This window comes from Cavia porcellus, unplaced genomic scaffold (assembly GCF_034190915.1).
Source record: "Cavia porcellus strain 051 isolate PalLab524CR breed Dunkin Hartley unplaced genomic scaffold, mCavPor4.1 scaffold_25, whole genome shotgun sequence".
In the NCBI taxonomy this organism is placed as follows: Eukaryota; Metazoa; Chordata; class Mammalia; order Rodentia; family Caviidae; genus Cavia; species Cavia porcellus.
In genome coordinates, this window is record NW_026947508.1 from 25,630,557 (window position 1) to 25,657,945 (window position 27,389).

General features: G+C 44.7%; 1 protein-coding gene across 10 annotated transcripts in view; it reads right to left on the reverse strand.

The window, feature by feature from the left end:
* The window catches only part of Phc2 (polyhomeotic homolog 2), a 109,813-nt gene that overhangs the window by 22,806 nt on the left and 59,618 nt on the right, over positions 1-27,389 (reverse strand). For 6 of the 10 annotated variants that reach the window (XM_063236008.1, XM_063236011.1, XM_063236012.1 and 3 more), the window contains 9 exons: positions 22,498-22,713; positions 20,817-20,975; positions 19,774-19,851; positions 19,190-19,354; positions 17,384-17,470; positions 15,910-16,237; positions 13,526-13,591; positions 3,796-4,202; positions 3,376-3,541 (listed from right to left, as the gene is read on the reverse strand). In XM_063236008.1, the coding sequence (XP_063092078.1) occupies positions 3,376-3,541; positions 3,796-4,202; positions 13,526-13,591; positions 15,910-16,237; positions 17,384-17,470; positions 19,190-19,354; positions 19,774-19,851; positions 20,817-20,975; positions 22,498-22,659 (1,618 nt within the window). In that variant the 5' untranslated portion in view covers positions 22,660-22,713. Of the gene's footprint in view, positions 1-3,375; positions 3,542-3,795; positions 4,203-13,525; positions 13,592-15,909; positions 16,238-17,383; positions 17,471-19,189; positions 19,355-19,773; positions 19,852-20,816; positions 20,976-22,497; positions 22,714-26,417; positions 26,712-27,389 lie in introns of those variants that run through there. The other 4 variants (XM_063236013.1, XM_063236014.1, XM_063236016.1 and 1 more) reach the window with 4 other exon arrangements.

Here is a 27,389-nt window from a genome sequence, read left to right on the forward strand (position 1 = left end):
CGAATGTTTACTTCTTTCCTTCTCCCCGCTTTCCTTTCTCCTTTACTTTTGCTGAATTTTCAAATCCTCTTTTCACTAATTTTCACATGTTCTTCCCCTCTCTGCTTTTGCATTTCTTACACTTATATTTTGCTTTTTAAACTAACATGGAATTGAATATTTAACTTCTGTCTCATCCCCAAACGTGCACACACTTTCCTGTTCTCTCACCCTAAATTCCACTTGTCTTTCCTGGAATACTCTTTTCCCAATCTTGCTTGTTCAGGTCCCACCCATCCTGTAAGATCCAGACTCAAGAACAGTGGTTGGCAAACTTTCTGTAAGGGACCAAGGAGGAAATATTTTAGACTTTGCAGGCCAGATGGTCTCAGGCCCAACTGCTCCACCCAGCCCTTGGCCATGGATATGCACATGAATGTTGTGACAATGTACCAGTAGAACTTCACTGTGAATACTGAAATTTGTAACTCAGTGGTTTGAGAGCTCTTATGAAACAGTATACTTTTGATAGTTAAAATCATTAGCTTTCTGGCTGTACAAGCAATGGCAATGTGATGGATATGGACCTGGGCCTATAGGTTTTTTTTTTTTTTTTTTTTTTTTTTTTTTTGTCTTTTTCATTTTTATCGGTACTGGGGACCGAACTCACGACCGCCTGCCTGCAAGGCAGGTGCTTATGCCGCTGAGCTAAATCCCCAGCCCTGGGCCTATAGTTTGTTAACCCCTGCTCTACAGCAAGGCCAAAACCTCCCTGAAATCTATACTGACAATCTCTACTCACCAGTAAAATTTCCCTCTTTGTAACATGTAAAGCACTTACTCAAAATCCTTCTGAAGTATTTATCACATTTTAGCATTCATTTTCATTTTCTTCTGTGTAATTTTCATCTTTCCAAGTAAATCTTAAGCTCCTTGAAGGTGGGTACAGGCCTTATTCTGTGTGTACTGCCTCCTGCCCCACAGATGTCCAGAACAGAGCCAACATTCAGACATACACAGAATGTATGGATATATAAGTTGTGAGTACTTGGCCACTATGCAAGGCTTACTTCTCTCACAAGATAGGACCTCAAGAGAAGAATGCTTGTTATGTGTTGATCTCCTTGGTTACATTTCAAAAAGGGTTTCAGAGCATTATGAATAAGATGGGAAAAGGTAGGTAAATGTCAGTTCATTTAGAGGTTGTTAGATAATAAATACTTGAACAAAGAATGTTGCTTTACAGCAGCCTGGAGACAAGGCATGTGTCCTCAGTCATGGGCTACACAGCACTTCAATAAACAAATTGATAATGACAAAGAAACTATACTGTGTAGTTGAGTGGCAACATTAAACAGATGAACTAGCATAGTAAGTAACAGAAACCAGGTATAAAAGATTCTTGACCCAACACTTAGTCTCTCTGTGTCTCAATTTTCCCACCTTTAAAATTGGGATAAAAAAAGTTCTTATCTTAGAGAGTTATTGTCAGGATTAAATGAAGAAATATATGGGGAGCCTACGAGAAATAATTCAATGAATGTTAGCTATTAACTATTACTAATCTCTTTTAAGGCTGAAACTATGGGATGAGTTCACAAGATAATATTTAGCTGATATAATCATATTTTGGCTCAAAACATAAATCATATAAAGTGAGAGGCTGAGGCGAGCTGGAAGATAAAGCACTTTAAGTAAAAAGTAACCTCAAAAACAAAAACAAAACTCTGGAATTCAGTTGACATTGTCCTCTGAACCAACAGCATTATTCCTGTGGGTCAGAAGAGTTAATGGGGAGCCCTGAGCATAGTGGTCTTGTGAAGGACATTGAGGAGTTACAGTACTGGGAGCCAGAACCAGGATGTGTGACCTAGAGTTCCTTCAACTTTTTTTCCTCCTCTGAATAATGGGGATAAAAATAGAACTGCTATCTAGCACATAGTAGGTGTTTGAAAAGTTTTAGTGTCTTCTACAATTCCATATAGATCTAGAAAATACTCTTACAAAGATTAGCGGTCTTTTATCCTTGGAATTAATGTGCTTTTTGGGGGAACTGTACTGTCAGAAAATACTGAAAGGTAGAATATGGATAGACAAGCATGACTAGAATGATGGGAACTGAGGTTCTCATATGGTATAAAGAAAATATGAAAAGTCTCAGGTCTTTAGCCTGGAGATCGTCTCTCTTTTTAATGGGAAGGAGATGCAAGAGATGTGACAAGTGTCTGTACTGTATGAGACGGACTCATAATTCAAAAGATGGAATTATGACCAATGATGGCCAAAATCCAGAGGAACAGCTATTGGCTTAATTTCAAGAGCAATCTTTCTGATAATTAAAGCGATTCTACAGTTGAAGGAGCAGCTTGCTTGTCCTCCTCCCTCCCTTCCTTCCTGTTCAGTGTTAGAGACTGATCCCATGGCCTTACATATGCCAGGGTAGCTCTCTCTCTGAGTTGTGTCACCTCCCAACTTCTGGGCTGCTTTTCAAAATGACAAACCTCTTGTTGTTGAAAGTAAGCTAAGAGAGTTTGGGTGACCTTCTTTCCTTTTCCTTCCTCCAACGCCTATTCCTTATAGGACCTTATAACCTTTCATTCTATCTTGTCCCAAAATATTTTCTTTTCTCATTTCTCTTTTGATTTCCAAAGTAAACTCTTTTTCTCTTGCTTCTACTCCCCTCCCAGAACATTCTTAGCATCATTACTGGAATTGCCTTCCTGAGTTGCAGGCAGCCTGTGACACAGTGTCACAGATCTGGGCCAAGATTGCTGTGCAAACTGGCAGTGAGGGAAGGAAAGCAAGTGGATTGCTGCAGAGGCCAGAGATACTGCTGTTTCTCCCATCGAGGTGGAGTGATCCCAGCAGAGGTTCTTTAAACTCAGGCCATGGTGAAGACCACTTGTAACTCACAGACAGACATATGGGAACCCCAGAGCTGAGCAGCATTCCTCAAAGATGCTCTTTGGGAACTGAACTCAGAATCCCCTTCTAACACCTCTCAGGTACTTCCCTTTCCTTTTACAAAATGCAGTACCTTGCATTCAATCTGAAGAACTCTCTCTTATATTAAATGAAGGCAAGATCTATAACCACTGCATCTCTTCCTCAACTCTATATAGATGCACCTACATCTGGCATCAATAACATGGGGATCTCAGATTTTGGTTCGAGAATTCCCAGCTCCCCCTTTTCTCTACCCATTCACTCTTATATCTTCTAGGTTCCCTGTCTTTCGCCCTGAGTCGTCTTTTTATTTTCCTCTCATTTCCAAATCCCCAGTTTCTTTGTTGCCTTGCTTACCCTCCCATTCTTGACACCCAAATGCAAGGTGACAGGGGATGGCAAGGAAAGCTGACTTTGTCCCGTCCCCCAGGGCCCAGCTATACTTCATACCGTGAGCTGGGGACTGCTGGATGTTAGGGCTCTTGGGTATAGGCAGGCTACCAGGCATGGCAGTGACAATGGCTTGCTGAGGTGGTGATGGGCCTGACCGAGGCTCAGGCACACTCTTCTCCCCAGGCACCACTTCTTTCCAGTCATCATGGACACACTGCTGAGGCTGTTGGGGTAGATAGAAAGATCAGTCTGCTCATACAAGACTGCACTTTAAGAACTAACCCAGTATCTATGGAGCTTGTGGTAGCAGGCAAGGACCTTAAACGCAGTCATCCCCAAGTTAGGGAAAGCCCTGTCTTCTTTCTTGGAGTGTCCAGAGATAACTTCAACACTTAGTCTACCCAGAAAAACACCTGGGTGGAGACTGAGTTGTGGCTTCCCTGTTTGCTCCTTGCAGCTTGGGGTCAGCTTACTTACCACTGGCGAAGCAGGCTGTAGCTGTAAGATGACAGCTGAGGTGTGCTGGAACCTGCGCTGAGGGGTGTGGGACATGTCCTCAGGATGTCCATTCTGAGGCCCAGGGTCAGACGTGGGAAGGTGACATTGCTGACTGCTGCCAGGCTTGTGTAGATGGGCAGTGGGACACTGGAGTGGCAGGGTGGGTGTAGCTGGGCCTAGTGGCATGGTGTGGGCTTCTGAACTGGGCTGCAAAGCCACACTTGGGAGGACTGAGGCGAGCTGGGGTTGGGCCTGGGCTTGGGATGCAGGCCGTGGTGGCTGGGGCTGCTGCTGCAGCTGTGGCTGCTGCTGGATCACAAACTGGGACTGCAGGTGCTTTGATGATGGCTGTGGGAGGAGCTGATGTGGCTGCAGTTGAGCATAAGCTGGAGGGGAAAGACCAGGTTAGATAACACAGCTGGGCTGGATTCATCTCCATGTCCCTTGACTGCACACCTCTCAGCCACACAAAAGGCTTCCCAAACCCAAGGCCTCTGGCTTTCATCCCTTTAACTTTTCTGCTGGAGAGTGGCCTGGTCAGTGTCAGGGCCCAACAGCCTCTCTCTTCTAGATCTCCCACAGAAATATTTTTCCTAACACTCTGCTCTTTGGGCTGTCCCTCTTAGCTCAGTTCAGCACTCATTGCCTCTGGGAAGGCTTCCCACGTGTTCAAAAAAACCACTGGAGTCTAAGGGAGACAGATTTGCTTTCTCTTCCATGTCCTTCTCCATGCCTTTGATACCTGCAGTCTCCCCACTGTCCCCGCCTCCCCCACCAGCAGATACATGAGTTCTTGGATGCCTATACAGACAGACCAGGGCTGGACCACTATTTCATTTTTTATTGTTTAATTTTACAAATGGTGGGATCTAGGAGAAGCTATTTAACCTCTCTGGGCCTCAACTTCCTAATCTGAGAGTTAAAAATACAGTTTCTGTTCAGAAAGTTTTGTTGTAAGATGAAATGAGAGAAACAAAAAAACTCTACGAGAATAAAATGAAGAAAATGACATAATGTACATAGCACAATGCCTGGCATCTGTCATGTACATGCATTTCTATATATAATTATACATACTATTTTGGTCTTGGTTTAGGTTCTCAGAATATCTTGTACCTCTATCATAATATTTATGGTGGTGGATTATACTGTTTCTTATTTATCTTCCTTCCCAGACCATGAATTCCTGTGGCTGGAGACTTCAGTGTATGTCTTTACCCCAACCTAACATTGTGTCTGACTATAGATTGGTTTAGTTACAACAAGAAGATAAACTTGTTATCTTGATCTGGACTTATTTTTTGTTTTCACATGTTTTTGCTGTGTTGCTAACTTTTCTTTCCTCCATTTTAATCAGGCCGACTCTTTGAGGTAAGGACAATTTTGTTTTTTAAAGCAAAAAACACCTAGTTAGCATTTAGGTCCTGATTTGCGTATATTATGAATCCAGGAAATTCATCTTAGAGATTGTTTTTCTTCATGCAAATCACTGCCTGGTGGGATCCAGGCCAGCTCAGGATGAGCCAGCTCTGCTGCATCTGTCCCGTCTAAAGCTGGCCCCCAAAATTCCAACATCTGGTAAGCCACAGAAAGAGGACATGCCCTGCAAAGGTACAGGGATCCATAGCTGGAAACTCCCAAATGGATTTGTACACCCCAAATCTCACAATTAGGAAGGATAAAGGCCAATTCTGGGTCTCAAACTAATATTTTAAAAAAATGCTTGTGATGCTACAGGTACTCAGATCTCAAACTGAGTTAGAAAGAGGTAGTTTCTTTCTTGAATTTTATTATTCTATGTAAGCTTGCAAGCATCTCATCATTGCCTAACATGGAAGTCCAAGGAGGATGACAGCAAGAATGGAAAGGAAAGAACAGACACAGGAAGTGTTACAGAGGAAAAGCATAGCGGCCCTTGGTGGATGACTACTGTGCTGGAACCAGTGACAGGGAATCTGGAAGGTCCACAGAGTTTTCATCTAGATAACCCTAATAATGGACTTGGAAAACCTGTACATCAGTGTGGTTTTAGAGAAGGTGTGTTGGGTCTGAGGTGATTGCAGAACCTTGATGGAAATTACCATCAGGGATCTGGTGATTATAAATTTTCCCAGATCCAAGTCTAAGCCTTGTGTCCTAATTCTACATGGAAGAGTTCAGAGGTTAACAAGCAGTACAGATTGCTCATCAGGCAAACTTGCTGGATTTGATGGCCCATGTCTGTAATGCTACTACTCTTGGAGGCTAAGGCAGGAGGATCATAAGTTCAAGGCCAGCCCGGGCAAATTAGTGACCTGTGGAGAACTTATCTCAAAATAAAATAAAAGGTGGGGCTGGTGCTATAGCTTAGTGCAAATGTCCTGTATTCAATTCTTGGTACTGCAAAAAAATAAAAAATCAAGTGCTGGGCATAGTGGTACATCCCTGTAATTCCAACACTTCAGAGGCTGGGGAGGATCACTATAAGTTTGAGGCTAATCTGGGATACATAGTAAATTCAAGGCCAGCCTGAGTTACATAGCAAAACCCTGTTCATCTGAGGTGAGAGCTGGCAGTGTTCCAGTTAAGGGAAGCTAGGAGAATCAAAGGCATGACCCACTACTGCTGACTGTGTGGCCTGAGAGAAGGGCTTCTTTCTTATCAGAACTAGTTTTTTTGGTGGAACAAGAAATCTGGGCTAGTTGATCGCACAAATCTCTTCTAGCTCTACAAAGTTGATGGGCTGCCTATACTAGGAAAAGTTTTAAAATTAAGGCTTTATAAGGTGATTCTACATATTCAGAGCATATAAAATACAGTTAGGGGCCATACACATTATTTTTACCAAATGCTATAGTTTGAAACTCTTGCCAGTCTGTTAAAAGGTTGGTCCACAGGATGGTGCTACAACATTTAAGCCTCATGAACAGTCTTCAGGTATGCCATTGAAGGGCATCATAGAACCTCTACCCACCTTCGCTCTCTTGCTTCTTGGGTATGAGGTGAATGATGTTGCTATATCACGTGATCCTCCCATGATATGGGCCACAACAAAGACACTTGGACTGGAACCTCCAAGACTGTGAGCCAAAATAAATCTTGTCTAGGTTGATTACTTCAGGTATTTGCTTTAGTGATAGAGTTGAAAAACACACCAAAAAGACTGAGAAGGGAGCTGCTGGCTTCATGGCTGTGTTTTCCTGTGCTTCTCCTCCTACACATCCTTTCCCCTACTTGTGCTGCTCATAGAAAATGGGAGGCAATCATTTTAGGACAAATGGTACCACTAAATACTCAAGCTAGCAATAAAGCTTATAAGGCTTAAAGAAGTTCATAGATCAACCACCCAAAGGTTTTTCTTGAGGAGCATACATCATTAACCTTTTGAGGTTAATGAAAAACAAAGACCATGATTTAACCTCAGCATTATCCTGTGTCAAAATATTTATTTTTGGAGTAGCAATAATTTTCTAACTAATCTTCCTGGTTCCGGTTTTTTTCTGATGCAATCCAACTTATAGAGTACAAATTAATCTTCCTAGAGCACTGATCTGACCTCTAACTAAAAATCATCAGGATATATTCTCCTTTGTGTATTGTACAAAACCACTGGCACTCCATACCTCTGTACAATGTAAACTAGTATTTTAAGTTTTATTTCTTTGACCCAAGCAATCTTTATTATCCTATGTTCAGAATTTATGCTTTTTTGCATATTGTCAAGAGGTCATACATCAAATTCTACATATCCTTCCTTGACCATATAGCTGACAGGCCTCTTCCTTTCTCTAGACTGCTTCTGATTTTCTCTGCTTTCACTGATCTCAAAATGCACTGTGCTGGACGTTGGTGTGAACTCTAGAATCAAAGTGCTTAGATGTAAATTTTAGCTCTGCTGTCTACAAGCTGTGTGACATTGGGTGAGCTACTTGACCTCTGTGTTATCTTTAAAAATGGGGATTAGGATGATAGGTCTTATAGTTATTTTAGTAAATGAATAATCTCCTTTAATAGACAGAATTCATGTAACTCATTTGTTTTCCTACAAAGTACCTCAAATTTAGTAGATGCTTAATCAGTCTTGCTGAATAAATGAATGATAACACTCTATTTGTGGAACATGCTTATTCTAAAAAACTGGTTCTCTTGAGAGCCAAAACTTAGGTAAAATAGGTGTAACTCCATAGACTATTTGGGCCTTGCCAACATTCTGGCTTACTGCAGCCTTCCTGTAACTGGTCCTCTTATTGTACCATAACACTGTCTGTCTTCCTGCCTTTTAGGTCTCAGTTTCAGTGCTTCCACTTTTTGGAATCCATCCTTCCGCTTTAGTGATCTAAGGTGCAAGAGTCTTTGGCCCAGGCTCCATTTCTGTTCTGTTCTGTTCTCCCTGCTAGCCTTAACTCGCAATGGTGAGCGTTTCCTCAGAATTCCTGCATGCTTTGTTGACTTGATTCATTTATCACTTAACATGCATTCTCTTACACGTGTATTTCATGGATTCTGAAAAGTTGATTATTCCTTCCCTTTTAGCATCTTTGGAATTGGGATACATATTACAAGTTACATATTAAATTAATTGGCAGGGCTTATTTTTCTTAGAGTTAATAAACTAATGGTATATCTTATAATCAGAGATGTCCTAGGTTAAATGAAATGGAAATACTTTTATTTTTGTATGTATATGCTATCTTTCCAGCAAGATTGTATGCTTCTTTCTAAGGACAAGTAGCTATACCCCCTGCATGCCATTCTCTCTCCTACTGGAAAGTTCATTACTTGTAAGAAACACAAGGAATTGGTCCCATGAGACCTTGTTGGCAGTTGGAAAGTTTGGATCAACTCTTTCTGTCAAGAAGCAAAGAAGGGGCAGGTCTAGGGCTTCTATAAATTAGCACCCAATTCAGAGGAAAGATTGTAGGCAATACTCAACTTCCTGTCTGGTGCCCTAAACTTGAACTGCCTCCTTAGAATCTAAAGAAGCCAGTTCACTCACTGCTTCAAACCAGTTCATTGATAGCAACAAGAGGATTATGGTCTTCCAGGCAGGGGGCTGAATGTGAGAGATCATTGGCATGCCTCTTCACTGTATCTTCTGCCAGAATTTATCAATAATACTTGTAGCTCTCTATTGTTTCAAGGTTTCAAGTATGCAGGAAACAGCCCACTGGTCCAAAAATGCCCTGAAATATATAGGAGTTGCAATCATCTCTCTCACAGGTGGGAGGCCTGCTTTTCCTTTATTTTTCTAGGATCCCTTATAATTGACTATAGTTTAAAGTTAACTGGGTGAGTGAGGATGCCTGTGGGAGAGGAATGGCATATCTTTTTACTAACTACTACTTTTTAAGATTTAGCAGGTTAAGTCAAAATATATATTCAACTATTAATTCATCCAACAAACATTTACTAAATACCTACTAAAGGCCACCTACTATGCTTGGTGCTGGCTAAAACATGTCGCTAGAATCGATTATAGCATAGTAAAACAGACAGATGGTAGACAGAGACTCTTAGCATAGTTTTGTAAATACTATGATGGCAGATGAGCACAGATATTGAGAACACAGTAAAAGAGGATTCAGCTTTAGAAGGAGGGCAGGCAGGCTTCCCAAAGGAAGTGTTTAACATGATGCAGTTAGAAAGAAATAGCAAATATGGAGACTTAGAAGCACGAAACACTGTGCTACACTCCAGAACCTACAGAGCATCCTGTGTAGCTGTAGCCCAGGGTGTCTGCAGGAAAGAAGGCAGAAGAGGAGGCATTTTTAGCTTGTATCTAAGATGTACAGCACAGTAAAGAGGTTGCTCATCTCCAAAGATGCTTCATGTGATCAAGCATCAAGGGTGACTAAGATTAAAGTTGGCAAGAGGCCAGAGCTCCACGTAGAGAGAAATGGGCAAGGACATTCTTTATAGAAAGACCTAAGGCAAGCCACATGAATTTTCCATAATGCATTGCTCCTGGGCTTATGAATGGGAGGAATCTGAGATGGGAAAGGCAGCTTGGAGGGTAAGGGGGAGCTAGGTAATAAAAACAGGCTTGCCAACTGCTGAGTATTCTATGTGGGCCACATAAGCCTTAATGTCTTTGGACCTGCTTGGGAGCCATCTGGTAAAAGTACAAAAACCTCTGTATATACAGGATTCCTTGCTAAGCAGCTTGGACATTCAAAAAGAAATTAGTATCTGCATTTCTGCCCTGTCCTGCCATTGGCAGAAGGATGGAAATATAGTGAAGTAGCTGTGAGCATGGGTTTTAGAGTCAGACAGATTTGGGTATGAGTTTGGCTGTACTAACTATAGGTTATGCAACTTTAGACAAATTGCTTCATCTCTCTGGATCTTGACTTCCTGTTCTGCAAATGGTGGTACATATCATATAAGGTAGTTGTTAGGATCAAACGGTGCTGCCTGGTACCTAGCAGATGCCCAGAAAATTGTAGCTATTCTTAAATTTCTGCCTGTTCTTTTACATTGCTTTGAATATCTCAAATAATTTTTTATAATTTGAATCTCATTTATTAAACCAGGCAGAGTCCTCATTATACTGTACAAGCAGGAACTGGAGTAATTTCCAAGTGACTTTCATGATCAGCAGGTTGAAGGAAAACTGACTTCATTTATAAGATGAGATGTGATGACTTGCATATGACAAATGCCCCAACTGCTGACAGCTGAGTGAATTACTTGCCAGCAGAAAGCACAAATGAATGGAGCAAGCCTATGAATATGACTTGCAAAGTGTTGAGGGTTTTGCAGGTAATCTTGGAGGAACAGACAGTGGGAGTGGTGAGTTCTGGCAGAAGGTAGGGAGGCAAAAGATCTATGACAGGTCAAGCCAGCCTCAAAGGGGTAGGAATGAGAGAAGAAATAGGAGCATATTTGCTTGGCTGTAACATAGGGTCTGCATTAAAAAGCCATACCAACCAGGCTGGCATGGTAGGCAGCATGGGGAGAGTGTTGCAGTCCAAGAGCCAGTCCATCAGTGGCATCAATATGCCATTTACGGGACCCTTACAATGGACTAGGAATACAGATATAGCACAAGTTTCTACAGTCCCAGAGGAAGATCTTTGTAATGACAGTGAGTAGGGTGTCTTGGAGATCAGTTAAGTCTCATCCAGTCAGGAGGCCTTGAGCAAAGCATTTGAAAGGAAGTACAGAAGATATCAGAACCTGATGATCACCTGATGATAGACTGGGCAATGACAGGTGGTGGGAACAAGGAGGGAAAGAGAATGGAAGTCTATCCTGACTTTTTCTGGGCTGGTCACTTTCAAAGGCTTCCTATTTATCTGTATGGTCTATGGGAAATGTGACCACCTCTGTTTTATAGATGAGAAAACTGAGATTTAGAGACTAAGCAACCTGATCATGATCATTAAACTTTAATGAAAATGGTCAGAAACCAAGATGACTGCCAAAGCCCCTGGCTTTCCTTCTGGAATACTCTGCCTCTCTAGGGAAGGAAAATGAAGTCAAAGTGCCTCTGAGCTTGTGTAGCTGGATTCCAAGAAGACTTAAGGACTGTGGACAGTAGTTAGGAACCTGGGAAAGCAGACCTTTCTGTGGAGGAGGACTTCTGGGTTTTTGTTTTGTTCATAAATTCTCCAAATAAAAGAAATTTGTATGTAAGTGGGCTAATACCTGAGTAGAAATATCCTATAAATAGTGGAAAAATGGGGGAGAGGGTATGTGGGCAGGGACAGACGCATACTGAGAAGCCACTGGCAGAGAGGTGGAAGGTGTCTGAGAGGCGGGAACAGACAAGCTCTTCTAAGGGTGAAATATGAAGGGATACAGCCAGGGGACGGCCAGTGCCAATGGGAGTAAGTCAAGGGAAATGGCAGGAGGAACAGGTCTCATCTACTACACACGTGGTCACATGTGCAGCTGGCCATTCCAGCCCCAAGTGCCTCTCAGTGCTGCTGAGACAATTCTTCTGTTTCATTCTTGAAATTGACTAATTTTTCGGAGCACAACTCAAATTTCCACAGCCTCTATTAGAATTGGAGCTCTTGTCTATGGAACTCTCATGATGCTTAGCATAATGGCTGACACAGAACAGTTGCTAAATGAATATTTGTTGAGCCAAACTGAAAATTAAAGGAACAGAAACTTTGAAGATGGAAGCTAATTATTCTTTCTGAGGCATACCTTCTTCATTTGGGCAATGGAATTCACAAGATATGTAGGTAAGGCTGTTAGTACAGTATCTGAAACATTGTTGTTCATTAAGTAGTAATTATTATTATTAACTGGCAGAAACCAGGGAGGTGGTATAATAGAAACCTATGAAGGCAAGAACCAGTGCCGAAAAATTCCAAGACCTTTGTGCACCACAGTTGGTTTTTCTTTTTCTTACACAAAAGACACAGACATGCACATGCACACACACAGAGTCACACAGTGAAGGATGTTCAGCACTATATAAAACTCTTCCACTGATAATCTTCTGAGTGGCCTCCCTCTATATAAAAGTAGATTCTTAGTGTAGTAATCTAACTTTGGGCCTATAACGGATAACTGAAGTGATCTTTATGACTGAGGTCATAGTAAGTTGATGGGAATTTTGATTTCCAGCTAGTTAACAGGCCTAGCTGTATGCCTTGTTGTTTATTGAATTCTTTAAGTAAAAAGTATATCTGTCCCACATTTTGGTGGCTGCTTTAGGAGGAAAATACTGTACCAAAGAATCTTGGACAAACAGAAATCTCTGCTCCCTGACATAAAATATTTTCTGTGATAAAAACAAAGCAGCTATGTGGCAGGCCTGCCCAACAGAGAACTCTTCCTTCAGCTGAGACTTGAGGTGGGTTGAGGATACCAAACAAAAAACTGGCATCTGGAGACATGGCTGGGTGAAAGCGCTCAGGGTTTTCAATGATCCATCAGCTCCCTTTTATCTCAGCATTCCCGTTCTGGTCAGCAACTTTCTCCTCACCTCTGGGCCAGAGTGTCCACCCAAAACCTAGAGTTTGTCATCTAGAATGACAAAGCTTCCTAACTGGAACCATGGCACAGTTCCTTTGGGACTTGGCTCCCCAAGGGACCCTTGCAGCCTGGTCCTTGGTGGTCCCATCCTTCTATCACTCTGGAGGGGAAAGCCAGCCCTTTGCTTCCCTCTCTGAAGCCCAACCTCTTAGGTTCAGCTCTCCTCCCCTCATCCCCTCCCCCACACCCATCCCTTTTCAGGGCATAAGGGACCTTTTCTATTTGCGGAGCCTAAAGAAGCTGGTTGCCAAGGTGACAGGAGCGGGGGAACAGCAGGGAGCTTGCCATGGGGGAGGGGCTTTGCCCCCAAACAGCTGTCAGTGGGAGCAGTCCCAGAAGGGACTAGAGAGTTTGCCTCTCTGGGAGGAAATACCCCCAGGAGGACACATTCCTCTTGACTACACTGTGCCCCCGCCCAACTTCCACCCACCTTCCCTCCCCATCCAGAGGCTCCACTGACTACCTTCCCTGGGGGCAGGCAGCTGGCTCAAAAAAATGCTCAGATAACAAACAAAACATGCACAGTGCTCTGCATCTAGCTCTCTCCCGCACACACACAAGCATGCTCTTCCCTCTGGCTGCCTTCTCCCAGGCTCATTCACAGTGAGCTGGCAGGGCAGGAGGCCAGAAGTCACCTTTGCCTCGGAGCTGAGGATCCCAAGACAGGTGCTGCTCCAGAATCCCCCCCTCCCCAGGTCATAAGCATAATTCCAGAGGCCCCAAGCAGACCTACCCCTAGGAGGCTTCCCCCAGCTGCTTTCCATTCCGGAGGTGGGAGTGGGGGAGTGGAACCAAGGGCCTACAGGGAGAAAGGGGTGGGAGAGAAAGGAAGAATGGAATGGACAGTGGGAGGCAGGAACAATGCAAGGCTCACTGGTCTGTGTGTCTGGGGTGAGGGTCTTTGTAATTTTCAGCTCACAGCTGCTCCATAGAAAGTTGTGTGGGGCCACTGGTCTCTGTATTACATTATAGCCACATACTGTTAGTCTCAAGGCACTGGCTCTCAAGCCTGTCACTGATTGGTGTTTGTTTTTTACAGCTCAAGAGGAGAGAGCCTACCACCTGCCTCTGCAAATCAGAAACTGCCTGAGGATCCCAAGGCTCAGCTTGTCAGGAACTAGAAAGTCCAAGAAGGCCCCAAATCATGAGAAAATGAGAGAAGCAACCTGACTTGATGATTAAAGGGCACAGAAGCTGACTCTAGTGGATGTGGAGTCTGGTCCCAGTTCTGCTGCTCACTCCCTTGGTGACTTCAAGGTCTTTATATGAGTAAAGGGAACCTCCATGGGTCTGAGTTGCCATCTCTGTAACATGCATAAAAACACCTCCACAGCAGATCTCTTTTGAAGGATTAGAGAAGTGGTATGGATGAAGTGCCTTGCGTAGTAGCCAGCAAGTGATGGACTTGCCCCTGCTGTTGGTCCCCTTTCTGTCCAGTTTTCTTGAGACCCTCTAGATGTCTCACAGCCATTAGAGTGGCCCAAGGATTGCTTCTGAGTGGTCCTCAGAATCTGGGGGCTAGCTTAAGTTGAGAGAAGCTACATTCTGGCCAGTCAGGACTGGAATTCTCAGGAAGTCTTGAGTCCTGACACTGAGAGTTCGATGAAAACGTAGCAGTAGTGTGGCCTGGAGGGCTTGGCTCCAGCCCAAGCTGTTATTAATACACTATAAGATCCCTGAATATTCATCCTTTAAACCTCAGTTTCTTTTTCCATAAAAGGAACAGGCTGGTCCAGTCTCTGGAGAAAGCAATGCCAGACAGTGAGAAACACTCTGGACCACAAGGCCTCTGAGGGGAGGGGCCCGCCTCAGTTCAGCAGTGACCACAGGCAGGCAGACTTGGCCCTTGTGATTTTTAAAATTTCAAAAAGGTGAACAAATGACTTCAGCTTGATTTCTTTCCATCTAAGTGATATGAGCTCTACTTGTGTTTCCTCTCTGTCTGGGATGCTTTTTCCGCCAAGTTATTGCTCATCTTCTAGGACTCAGGTGCCAGTCCTGATGCAGCCTCCTTGGCAGTGAGCTGACCGCACTGTACCTAATGCAGGGTTAGGAAACTGAAGAAAGGTACTCACATATCTGGCTCTGCCCCTTTGATTTGTACACCGTTAGATAAGAAATTGTACACTGGCCGTCTTGGTTTTAACCCAATGACAAGCATATAGTATGTCCTCCAGAAAATGAAACAAAAAGCCAAATCAAAACAAAACACACAAATTGGATTGCAAAATGGTCTGGATGAGGACAGAAGGTTAGAAGTTTTCTCGGAGATGGGACCACAGTGATTCTATCTTTAATTCCAAGCCATTTATTTCTGTGGTATAATGACTTGGTCTTGTTTCCTAGACTGATAAATCTGACTTCTAGAGCTCTTGGCAGATTTTTCATTAATCGCTGCTTGTAACAGGCAGTGCTGGGAAAAGCTTAGCAGGCAGGAAAGCTAGCCGGAGGGTACTGATTCATCCCCTTTGCAGAACTGGCCTTACACATAATTAGCTGGATTTTTTTTTTTCATCTTCTAGATCTAGTCTCAAGTGTCCTCTCACTGGAATGCAGCTCTTGGCTAGATGGCTCCTCTGCTCCTGCAGTGCTGAGCTTAGCTCACAGAGTAGTACTGGTCACACTGTGCGGCCCTGTACCTGCCTGTCTCCCCATCCTGTGCCCTCTTATCTCACTGATGTCCACATACCCAGAATTTGCAACGTGGGCATTGTTTGCCTAGGTGTGCCTGTGAAATGATAAGAAAATGAACTTTCACTTCCAATCTCCCTGTATGGTTCTTAAGTACCTGGCTGGTCTCTATCCTATTCCCCGACTCTTAGGAAATTTCAAAATAGTCTGCTGCCAGCCTCCATTGACTCAAGATTAAGAACTGTGCCTGTGTGCTCCAAGGTCCATCACTGTGCCACTGTGTAGAAGGACTTGTTGTTCCTGTCCCTGTGGCTTTCTTAAAGTTAGACTCAAAGCATGTAACAGAATCCAGAGCTGACATACACCTCAAGATTAGGAGAGGGACGGAGACATGTGGCTAGAATCTTAGCACAACCATTATAAAAGGAGGGCTTGGAACCTTGCTCCTGACTCAGAGTCCAGGTTCCTTCTTCCCAAGGCCCTTACCTGGTGCAATAAGGGGATGGGTGGCCACAGCAGGGATCGTCCGGCCGAGGCCAGCCCGGCTCTCCACACTCCCTGGCAGGCTGCTGTTGCTATCTCCTTTCTTGAGTGGCTCCATCACATTGTCAGCTAAGCCAGGCTTGGCACCTGCAGGAGAACCCTGAGCAGTGTTTCTGCCCTGTGATGGGGTAGGCAGAGGCTGGCTACTGCCTGGTGTAGGTTTCAGGGCCAAGCTGGGCAGGACAGGCTGAGTGGGGGTAGGGCCCGAGACTGCTGCAGCTGGTGTCTGCTGTGTTCGGAGGGTCAGGTTCTGTACCTGGAAGAGAGGGGTCTGTGGGAGTCCAGAGAATGTGGGTAACAATAATGCCAACACATAACTAAGAGAAGAAGTTTGGGATGGATTCAGGGATGTCCTGAACATGAGAGTGGATTATAAAATCAGGGTGAAACATGAGGGGAGGGGGAGGAAGAAAGGGGGAGGTGAGAGAGAGACAGAGACAGAGACAGAAAATATTAGTAAATGAGTTAGGGGCTGAAAGAGGAACCAGGAGCAGATGGAATGTCAAAAGAGGACAAGAAAGATCACCAACGATTGGGTCCACCAACAGAAGGTCCTGAATTCTGACAAGTGACTGCTGTCCAGGCTGGGCAGGCAAGGGTAGGGAGGCCAGGATCTCTCACTGCTGCTAGCGTCTGCCCTCCCCCAAACTATCAAAATTGGAAGCATACACCAAGAAATAATCTCCAGATATAGTGGAACATGGGGCTTCCCATGCTGAAAAAAAGCAGGGCAAAAGTGAAAGTTAACTGACTAGTAAGGCCACCAGGCAAAGGATTATCTTGTCCTTAGAATAAGGTTAACTCTCGGGCTTTTGGACAGCTGGCATACTTATTCAGCCTGGTCCTTGGCGCCCTCTGCTGGACATGAGGTGGCTGTGCCAGATTCTCACTCCCTGGCTACCCAATTCTCCAGCTCTGGCTCCATTTTGGACATGGGGTGCTGAGACAGAAGCGAGAAATTCTCAATTCTCCTTTCTCAGCTGCCCACAGGATCTTCACAGCCATAATAGCAACCACGTGCTCCCAGCAAAAGGCAGGTATCCAGGAAACATTCTTATTTTCCCTTCTGTGCTGCTTCCCCCGATTCCTAGCAGTGCTGGCATATGTAACCAGAGTGGAATTTTCCACTGGCAAAGCAGCAACAATAAAGCAAGTTATCCCCTAGATGAGATGGGGTACTAAAGCCTCAGAATTCTGTCCTTTGATTCCTAACTATATTTGAGAAGAAAATAGAGTCAAGGAGGGCTGAGCCCGTAAGGATGGTAATGAAAGAGCTAGTCTGGGAGCACTTGCTTCCCCCTAAAAGAACCCAGCCTTTCCAAAGACTCAAAGCTCCCCAGAGCTGCCCATCCCCAGCATCGTTCCCTTCTACAGAGGTAGCCAGCCCCTTGCCCTCCCACAAGCATGGAATCCTCACCTGGGCCGGGGTAGGGGGCCGCGCGGGGGAACCAGTGCCGAGCTCAGGCTGCACAGTAGCGACGGTGGCCGTGGGCGTGAAGATGAGCTGAGGGGACAGAGAAACAGTGCCGCCTAGGCTCCCAGCTACCTGTACCAGGTTACCTGGCTGGGCATGGAATCATAGGAAACGAGGCGCCTTTTACCTGCCCAGTGTGAGCTCAGCCACGGGGCAGAACAGTTTAGCCAAAGCAGACATGACGATGGCCAGGGAATAAAATAGGAAGGCGAGGAAGGGCAAGAGTACCAAGGACTGCTTCAATGTCTCAAGAGGCTGGTATCATGCTGACCCGGGCTGGGCAATGATGGTGTGGGGTCTGAGAGTTATTCTGGGGCTTCAGAACCCTGCGAGGGTTCATCCTGTGGGGAATCAATATTCCTGGGACATGCTGAAGTTACTCTCTCCTCAAAGTCCTGGCAAGTAGGGACCTTGGGCAGATGCCTGAGGGTTATTTCCTAGTTCTAAGTTACCCACCCCAGGGCTCGGTTGGAAAAATACTCTCCTTTAGAAAGATTCAGATCAGATGTATGCTTTTTCTATTCAAATTTTTACTCAGGGAGTTAAAGCCAGAAATGTCGTAAGAAGGTAGCCTGGATCAGTGGTTGCATCTCGGTCTCATCTGGAGGACACAGGTTATTATGTTCCTTGCCTGGCATTTCCATCTGCAGGTGGGTCTAGCTCTGTGTCCTTGTGGATAAACTGGCGCCAAGGTGCTTTTCCTGCAGCTCTGTGTTGAAGCATCTGGGCTTGCTCCTCTTTGTGTGTGTATGTCTTGATTTTGGGGGGCAGTAGGCAGGTGTCAGGACCGTAGGGGCGGGCTGCTGGGTGAGATGTGAGAATGACTAAAGTGAAAGTGCAGGCAGATTTGAGTGGGGTCATTGTGGCTGGCAGTTTGCTGGGGAAGCAGAAGTCTATTTTATGCTGTGTGTCCAAGAGGTGTTCCCTGGGAATGGAGATGTGCCTCAAATGATGAACTCAGAGCCATGAACAAAGGCATGGGAACAGGACCAGAAAAGCTCCAACTGTCAAGTTCCAGACATAAGAGAAAAGGGACAGGCAGGACTGCATTGTCTCCAGGATGATGTAATGAGGAACCAAAGGGAAAACTTCAGCATGGAAAGTATTAGATATGATTCTGTGCTTGGATTCTAACACAGTAACACTGTATGTTCCTGCCTCCTAAGGAGAATGTTGCTATGGACCCAGGAAGCTCTTCTGAATCTTAGAGGGTCCTTTTCTTTTCTTAGGCACAGGTGTAAAGGAGAGATTCCAGTAGCAGCAGCAGCAGTAAAAGTAGCTGGCTCTGAAGCTTACCCCCTTGGGCTACAATACACGTTTGGCTCCTAAGCCAGAGGTGACCAGTCCTTAGTGGCCTGCCACTGCGGGGGGTGATCCCATTTCTGTGGAGCACCCAGTATCTCTGCATCTCATCTTACAGTGTGAGTGCTGAGGACCATCTGAGCATGGAGTCCTGCACTGTCTACCTTAATTGGTTCTGAAGAGCAGATTCTGATACTTGGTTTCACTCCAGAAGAAGGAAAGGAAGCATCGTGGGTAGTTGTTTTAGCTTGGAACCCATCTTCCATGAGTTGTGGAGCTTACAAAACCATGTCCCTCTCAGCCTTTGAGGCCCACCCTTCTTTATTCTATGCCCTTTTGCTTGCCCCCAGCCTCTCCTGCTCCACCCTCCTTCTTTAGTCTCCTAGCTCCCAGCTTCTGTCCTTGCCCTCCCAGTCTCAGAGGCAAATCCAGGCTGTGGGTACTCACCATCTGTGCCCTGAGATACATCTGTGCTTGGCTTGCAGTCAGGGCTGGAGAAGATGTGTTGCCCAACAGCACAGCCTGCTGGGCAAGGCCTGAGGCTGTGGCTGAATTGACACTCTGGGCCCGGTTGATGAGCTGGGCTGCAGCCGGAGAGGCTGCCAGGTTGATCTGGTGAGAGACACACATGAAGTAGAAAACAGGAAGTTCTGAGGGGTGAGCTGTGTCCACTTCATCTATTTATTGCTCTTCTTCCTTTTCTGCCCGTTGGTTTTACAGTCTCCTTTAAGACCATCTCTGGTCCTTGAGCCTGGGAATTTCCTTCTGATCTGGCTGCAGAGGATTGGTGTAGAGAGAAAACTGAGCTAACAACAGAGCCTCAACTATGGCAACATGACGCGGTGTTAATATAAGGGTTGGAAAGAGGCCGTGCACTTTTTTCCTCTTGGCAAGAGCAACAGACTCCAGCCATGATTCCATGCGGCTAAGGATTCCCTACAAATGGGTCCAGGAACTAATGAGCATTTTGGGCAAGGAGGAAGGAGCCAGTCCAGAGATGTGGAGTCTGCTTGCTACCCTACCCTACTCACCGAAGATGACTGGGATGGGGCCTGTGCAGACACACTGCTGCTAGAAGTACTCCCTTGTCTGTTGGCCACCAGGCTTGCCTGGAGAAGAACAAACGCCTGTCACTAGTGTCTCACTCCCCACCGCATTCTCCCAAGTCATTCATTCTTGGGACTTCACCTTCAGGAACACCCCAGACCATGGTGAAGACAGCAGCCTCTGCAGCAGTGCCCCCTGCCTCACTCATGTAGCCCTGAGTGAAAGCCCAGGCTGTGCCTACCTTGGAGGGTTGCTGAGAAGACTGAACACACAGGGTTGGCACTGAGAGCACTCCGACTCGCCCCCATTACTACTGCTCAGCTCTCCACAGTGCTCCATCCCACCTGCTTCACCCAAATGTCTGGCCTGCCCTTCTTCCCTTGGCTAGCTTCTTCTCATCCTTCAACCATCAGCTTCAATGTTACTCTAGCACCCAGGCCTTCCCTGACCACCCAGCACCATCCTCTGTCCTTCATTTGTAGCATTCTGTTCTTGTCAGTCATAGCTGATCACAACTTAGTTAAATAGTTTGTTTCCTTGTCTATTTAGGTTCTTGTTTACTTGCTGTCTCCTAACTCTAAAGCTCCAAAAGGACAGAGTCCACAGTATATCCATGACAAGTGTTGTACACAGCAGGTACATCAGACATTTTGTTAAATGACAAATAAATGCATAAATGAATGTGTTGTTCTCAGTCATAAGGAGGAGAGGGAACAATGACAGACAGGCAACTTCTTGTGAGTTGTGGTCCCTCTCTAGCAGGGTGGTGGTGTGGGTAGAAAAGGGGCTCTCTCAGCACCCCTTCCTTGGGCTGCCCAGGACAGAATTACTCTACTTATTAGCTCTGTGACTGACCTGGGCTCTGTCCTTCACCCACCAATAGGACAAGATGGCAACGGTGCCAGCTTTGTGAGATCCCTCTGAGGACTTTAAGAAGGTTGTATGGGCCATACTTTCCTCCTTTTCCTGTCTCTGCCACAACTGTAACTCAAAGGAGCCTTGGTGCCACGTTCCCTGTGATTCTCACCTGCTGTACAGCTGCCAGGCTCTGGAGCTGGGCGCTGCTGAGCTGCTGCTGCTGTAAGGCAGCTGTCTGCAACATGAGGTGCTGCTGCTGAGCGGCATACATCTGCTGCAGGTACTGAGCTGCTGTGCTGGGCTGCCGGTGCAGGGCCTGCTGGATCACCTGGGAGGGAGGCAGGGGGGCTGGAGCCATCGCTTGCCACACCGCAGGTCCCTCCTGCATCATGGCTTGTCACCTCAGCTCTTCCTGGCTGCTCAGAGAGGTAGTGCAGACTTGTGACTACCCTTCTAATCCATCACCCCTCTTGGAGTGGGAGGAGGGGGCAGGAAGACAGTTGTTTGTAGAACTTTATGTTGTCTATTGAGCTCCTCTTAGGCTCCTCCCTGACAGGTCTGCTTCTGTGCCAGCTGTCATAAGGAGGGTCAAAGCAGACACTGCTACTCTAACCTACTCTTGGGGAGAGCTAGGCAGGCACTCCTCTCCTCCATCACTCTGTAGACCAGATGAAGGTAAAGCTGAACAAGGCAGAGCACTGAAAGGGACTGGGAAGAAAAGCCAAGCCACATGGGCCTGCTCCAGGTTCAGCAGCAGCAGTCAAATTCGTACTCATACCAAGGCAACTAACAGACCCCGGGAGCAGGGCTTCAAGTCTGGCCTGCTTCTGCTCCCCAGGTTCTGCCCCAGCTCCCTGAAAGTCCTCTCAGCTGGTGAGGTGGCTTTGGCCTTCCAGAGCATGCCTACACCACAGGGATTACACATTCCACTTTGATTCTCTCTTCCCTTTTCTGACCTTTGCTTCCTCATTCATTTTAGCTACTGCCTCCCATTCTCCGGGCTTACTGCTATTCCATCCTTCTTAATGGTGAACAGCAAAGTTACTTGGAGTAAATATTTCTCAGCTGCAGTTTCTCTTTTCTGCCCATGTTATCCAGGAACTGAAAACAGATTTTGTTGTGATTAAGAACACAGGTGTGGGATGAGACAGCTAGGTTCAATCTTTTTGTCCAATGGCTTTGGACAAGTTATGAGTTTCTCTGAGCTGGCTCCATTCTATCACTTGTATAATGTGCTTAGTGAGAGCCACTCTCATAGCTGGGAAGAAGATGAATGCACAAAATCTTAGTGCAGTGCGGAGCAGATGGCAATACATGATCATGTTTGCATTCTGGGACAGTGTGTAGTCACCTGAGAGGCTGGTCTTGTGAATGGCACTTTGCAAACTTTAGTAAAGCAAGAAAAAACGTTTCAAAGACAAAGGACTGTTTGGGGCTTGTTTTTGGCCTTCTGCCTTTGGGAAACTTAGATCTCTTCCTTACAGAGCAGGGTTTGGCTTGTGGTTGAGCAGGCCCCTGTCATTTTTGGTATTTATCATTTTTTACTTGTCTGCTCTTTATACCTTTACAAACCTATTTTTACAAATCATCCTCAGGAATCCACACCATCAGGTAATATAGGGCCTTTTTGTCCCCCTGATTTGCAAAGTATTCTCCCTGTCACCAAACTTCCTTGATTTGCCCCCCCCCCTCCATCACTTCCCCTCCTCATGTACACATTTATTCCCACAAACTTGCTCCTTTTTGCTTACTCTGGAGTCCTCCAGGCTATTCGCCAGGGCTGGCCCTTACCTTCTCCCAACCAGCCCTTTAGATGATGCATAGAATTCCTGGACAAATCAGAATCTTACCTGCACAGTCTGCCGGTCAGGAATACCACTGTACACAGAAATCTGGGGTCCTGTGGGGCGGCCATTGCCACCATTGCTGCAGCCACTGCTGCTGTTGGCCCCACTGCTGCTTGTGGCACCGGCACAGCTGGACGTGTGTGGGACCGGCAGCTCATTCTCCATGGCCTACAGGGTGGCACAATCAGGGTGCTCAGGTGGTAGAAGAGCAGCCAGATGCTAGGAGGGAAGAGCCAGGAGGGAAGTGTTTAGCCAGTGCTTATTAGAGAATGGCCATGCTGCTGGGCCTCTATTCAGATGTTTTACATTGTGAATCCAACCACCATTGGGTGGAAAATATTTGGAGAAAAAACTACCTGTATTGAACATGTACAGACATTTTTCTTATCATTATTCACTAAATAATGTGGTATAACAACTATTTGCATTGAACTTATTTTGGACTAAGTAGTGTACATAATCTAGAGATGACATAAGTATATGTGAGGTTGTACAAAACTACACGATTTTATGTAATGGACTTGAGCATTTACAGATTTTGGTGTCTTCCAGAAGTGCTATAACCAATCCTCTGTGGACAATGGAGGACTATATGGGCATCAGTCCCCCAGCTAGCCCATCATGGGGCTACCTGTGAACTGAGGTTTCAAGACACAGTTGCCACCAGAAGGACAAGGCCAGACTCGGTTCATTAGGTGAGGCTCTAAATCAGGTCTTCCCGATTCTAAAGCCTGTCATCTGTACCTTCTTCCAGCAGAGGTAAAATGAGAAAAGGATATAGATTTTCTGTATTTTTCTTCCTGACTGTGATCTTAGGAATTATACTGCCCTGTTAAGCTTTGAATTTTTGGAATGAGAAAATGAACTTCAAATAATTTATTGTTGACCCATATGCCAGATGGTGACCAAAGTAGGACTAAAAATCTAGAAAATGGGCCTGGTGGTGCACACCTGTAATCCTAGTACTCTGGAGGTTGAGGTAGGTTCAAGTCTAACCTGGGAGTGACTCAGGATAACCTTGACTAAAAAAAAAAAGTTAAAAAAAGTTTAAAGCCTAGAAATCTACCTCAGTGCGACGGCCCTAGACTCAACCTCCAGTACTGGAAAAACAAACAAACAAACAAACAAAAAAACAGAATGAGAGAAAAGGCAAATCAGCTATTCCACTTCTAGGCATATTCCCACAAGAACTGAAAACATCATACCACAGTGATATATGTACACCCATGTTTATAGCAGCATAATTTGTAATAGCCAGATCTTGGAAACTACCTAAGTGTCCATCAACTAAGCAATGGATAAAAAAGTTGTGGTATTTTTATACAATGGAGTACTACTCAGCTATAAAGAAAGATCACATTGAGATATTTATAAATAAATGGGCGCAGCTTGAGACCACACTCATAAGTGAAATAAGTCAAACTCACATGTATAAATATTGAAGTTTCCCTAGTGTAAGGAATGGTAAGAATACATAAAAGTATGTGGTAATCATAATTCCCCATTATATTGCTTTGAAGCCTTATAATGTTTCCATTCATTAATTCAAATGGTTTTACTCTGGGTTTGATTTTATTGTCTGTGATGGTATGAACAGTTATTTTGAAAGAAAACAAGACAATATAATAGCTACTGCTGATTTACTATCATCTTGTTTTGAAGTCCCATCAAGCTTTTGTTATTCTGTCTCCATCGATTTTATCATGTTATATCTTATTGGATTTTATTATATGTAATAATATAAACAAAATTTTTTATAGACAAGGAGATAATATAGAAACCATTGTTCATTTTTTATTAGTTGATTCTAAATACCCTGTAATACTTTCATTCTCTTGAATGGTTTTACACTGTCATGTTATGTTTGATGTTATAGTATACAAAGTTACACTCAAATATTTCAAGGAAAGAGATATTTGGTAACTACTGTTATGTCAGGTTATCCTCTGGTAAAAAACTATGTTGCTTAAATTGTTCTGTTCTGACCTGTGTTGTTGTGTCCTCTTTTATCTTAATCTCCTTTTTAAATTTTTTTAAATAAATTTTTTTAAAATAAAAAAATTAAAAAAAAGAATCTGTTAAAAAAAATAAAAGGCAAATCAGGAGGTAATAAAGTAAATGGAAATGTTACTGTTTTCAAAGCCAGAAAAACTTTGACTAAGTTTGGAGTCTCTGTTTTCTTTATTAAGTACTTAGTGAGTACATTTTGAATGTAATGCAGAGCAGAGAACTTGAGTAATTTGGTTAAAATTTCAGGTTTTGTCATATAACAGAGCTGCTGAAAAAAAAATTTCAGGTTTTGGTAAAAAGGACTTAGGTTTGAGTCCTAGCTTTGCACTTTGTAGCTGGGAAATCTTGGCCAGGCACACTTGTCTGGCATTCTGTTTATTAATGTGCCAAATGTGATAGTCTATGGACTGTTGCAAGCATAAAATAACTGTGATACACAAAGTGTTTGGCAGGTGTCAAGCACCCAGTGAGAGCTCCATAAACACCAGCTGTTGTTGTGGCTATAAATATTGCCCCAGTCTGGTTCCCACTGCTTGGTTCTAACAGACCAGGCTGCTCCCAAGGTGGAACTGGCAGAGACTCTAGAGACCTCTTGTCCCAATCATTAATGAGGGCCAGAAATGCCTTCAGAAATTCCACCTCCTGTGGTCCAGGTATACAGCTGGAAACTGTACATTTCTCTGAGGCTATATACCTGGTATGGACAAAGCTTAAACAAGAACTGAGTGGTAGGGAAGCACACTCAGATTTAAGGTCAAGTTCCTCTTCATTCATGCTATTTCTCAAATCCAAATTTCTATGCATAAGATTTTCTTTTTACTCATTCCTTCCCACAATGTAACAACAGTGATTGTCTGGCACCCAATCGTAGACATTTAATCCCCTGCTTGTAGATCACACCCATTTAATAAAAGAGCATATAATTTTTCACATTAAAGAAAAGATTGATTAGTGCAAAGACCTCAGCAGGCGTTAGTGTTCTGTCCTGTTGTCATCTCACTAATGCTGCCAAGTTTGGGGGATGCCATTCCTCAAGCTGCTTTCTTCACTCAGTGGGGTTCACTGTGAGTTAGAAAAATATAGGTGAAGGCTAAAAAAGGTAGAAGTGTTGGGAGTCAGAAAATCTGAGCCATTGCCAGGTGGTGGGTGGCAAGTTGAGTTTTACTTCCAAGGTGGTGTGCTAACCTGCAAACTGTGCACATGACCTGGGTGTCTGTGCAGAGATTTCCCCTAACATTTCTATGTGTCTGCTCTGACTGTCACAGGGCCAGGCCACTGTCATGAATTGTCTTTGTTCTGAACTGCAGTGGGCCTCATTATGGCTACTCACTTGTTAAGGGTGTGTATGATGATAATGCCAGAATTCATGACACAGCAAAGTCAGCAAATATTTCCTGTGCCCTGCTGTGCAACATCTACCTTATCTATGCTCCAGGGAGGGAAGGACAGGCAGGGTGGAAAGTAATAGAAAGCATAATTTCTGACCTTGCAGAAACTGAAAACTAGTTGTCCAGAGGAGATTCAATTGCAGTTTTAAGGATCACTGAGCAACACATCAGGAAATGATAGTTTTTTTTCCAAATATGGAATACCCCTTAGGAACCCAAGATCTTTTGGTTCAGGGCCTTACCTCTCTTCTCCCAAATACTGACCAGCATTGCATTGCACTTCTTGCTTTTCATCCTGTTCTAGGAAATCTTAGCTAAAGCATTCATAACAAATAAAATGGAAAAATAGACTAGCGGTCACAGCAAATTAAAAAATACATATTAGAGGATTGAGCCTCAGGTATACTTTTTTCTTTTGCAGCAGTGGGGCAGACACTCAACATGCTAAAAACAGCATGGCATCCCTTTACAGAAAACCACACAGGCAAGGACAGCCACCGCTTCAGGCAGAGGTGAGAGACTTACCTGAGCAGCTTGGGGTCACAGGCACAAAGCACCTCCTGGCTTCTGCCAACCTGTCTCCTTCCTGCTGTCGGCCAGCATGCTTTTCCCTTCTCTCTTCACTTCCGCTGCATTTGTTCTTGGCTCTAGCCTCCTCCCCACTTTGCTGGGTCTGTCTCACAGCTGCTGCCCCCTGACCCCTGGTCCTATCCGCTGTCACACCTTTGCTTACACCTGCCTGCACTGTCCCCACAGGTCTCCCTGGCTGCCTCCTGTGTGCACTCACTCACTGTGCTCAGGCTCTCTGGAATATAAGCATATCCCCTTCCCTTCCTCTCATTCCCTTTCTTACCCTCTCTCTCTCTTCCTGTGAGGGACCCTGCCTGATGGCTCCCATTCACTGACAGCTCTCTCTCCTAATCTTACCTCTGCTGTCTCCAGCCCCTTGCCCTGGACGGGCCCCTCTGTGGCTTCTTTGCCATTCAGGCTGCAGTCCTCTCTGCTCTCAGGATCTCTGTCCCTTGGGCCTGATCGAGCACATTCTCTCTCATTTGTGTTATGCACACACACTGTAGTCCCTAGACAGCGCATGCTCACAACACACTCTGTCTCTCAGCACGCTCTGTCCTAGCGCATGCTTTTGATAGCTATAGCTGTCTTCCAAGGGTACTCGGCTCTCTCTCACTCTCCTGACTATTCCCTCTTTGGCTCTCTCTCAATCAGTCATGCACAGGACAGAGGGAGAGAGGGAAGGACAGACTCTGACTAGAGGATCTGGAGATTAATCTTTTGTTTTGTTTTGGTACCAAGGATTGGACTCATGACCTTGTACTTGCAAGGCAGGCTCTTATGTGGCTGAGCTAAATCCCTGGCAGATTAATCATTTTTAAATGTGCAGTTCAGTAATATTTTCTACACTCACAATAGTGTGTAACTACTACCATTCTCTATTTTTGGAACTTTTTTCATTACCTGGAACAGAAATTCTCCAACTAT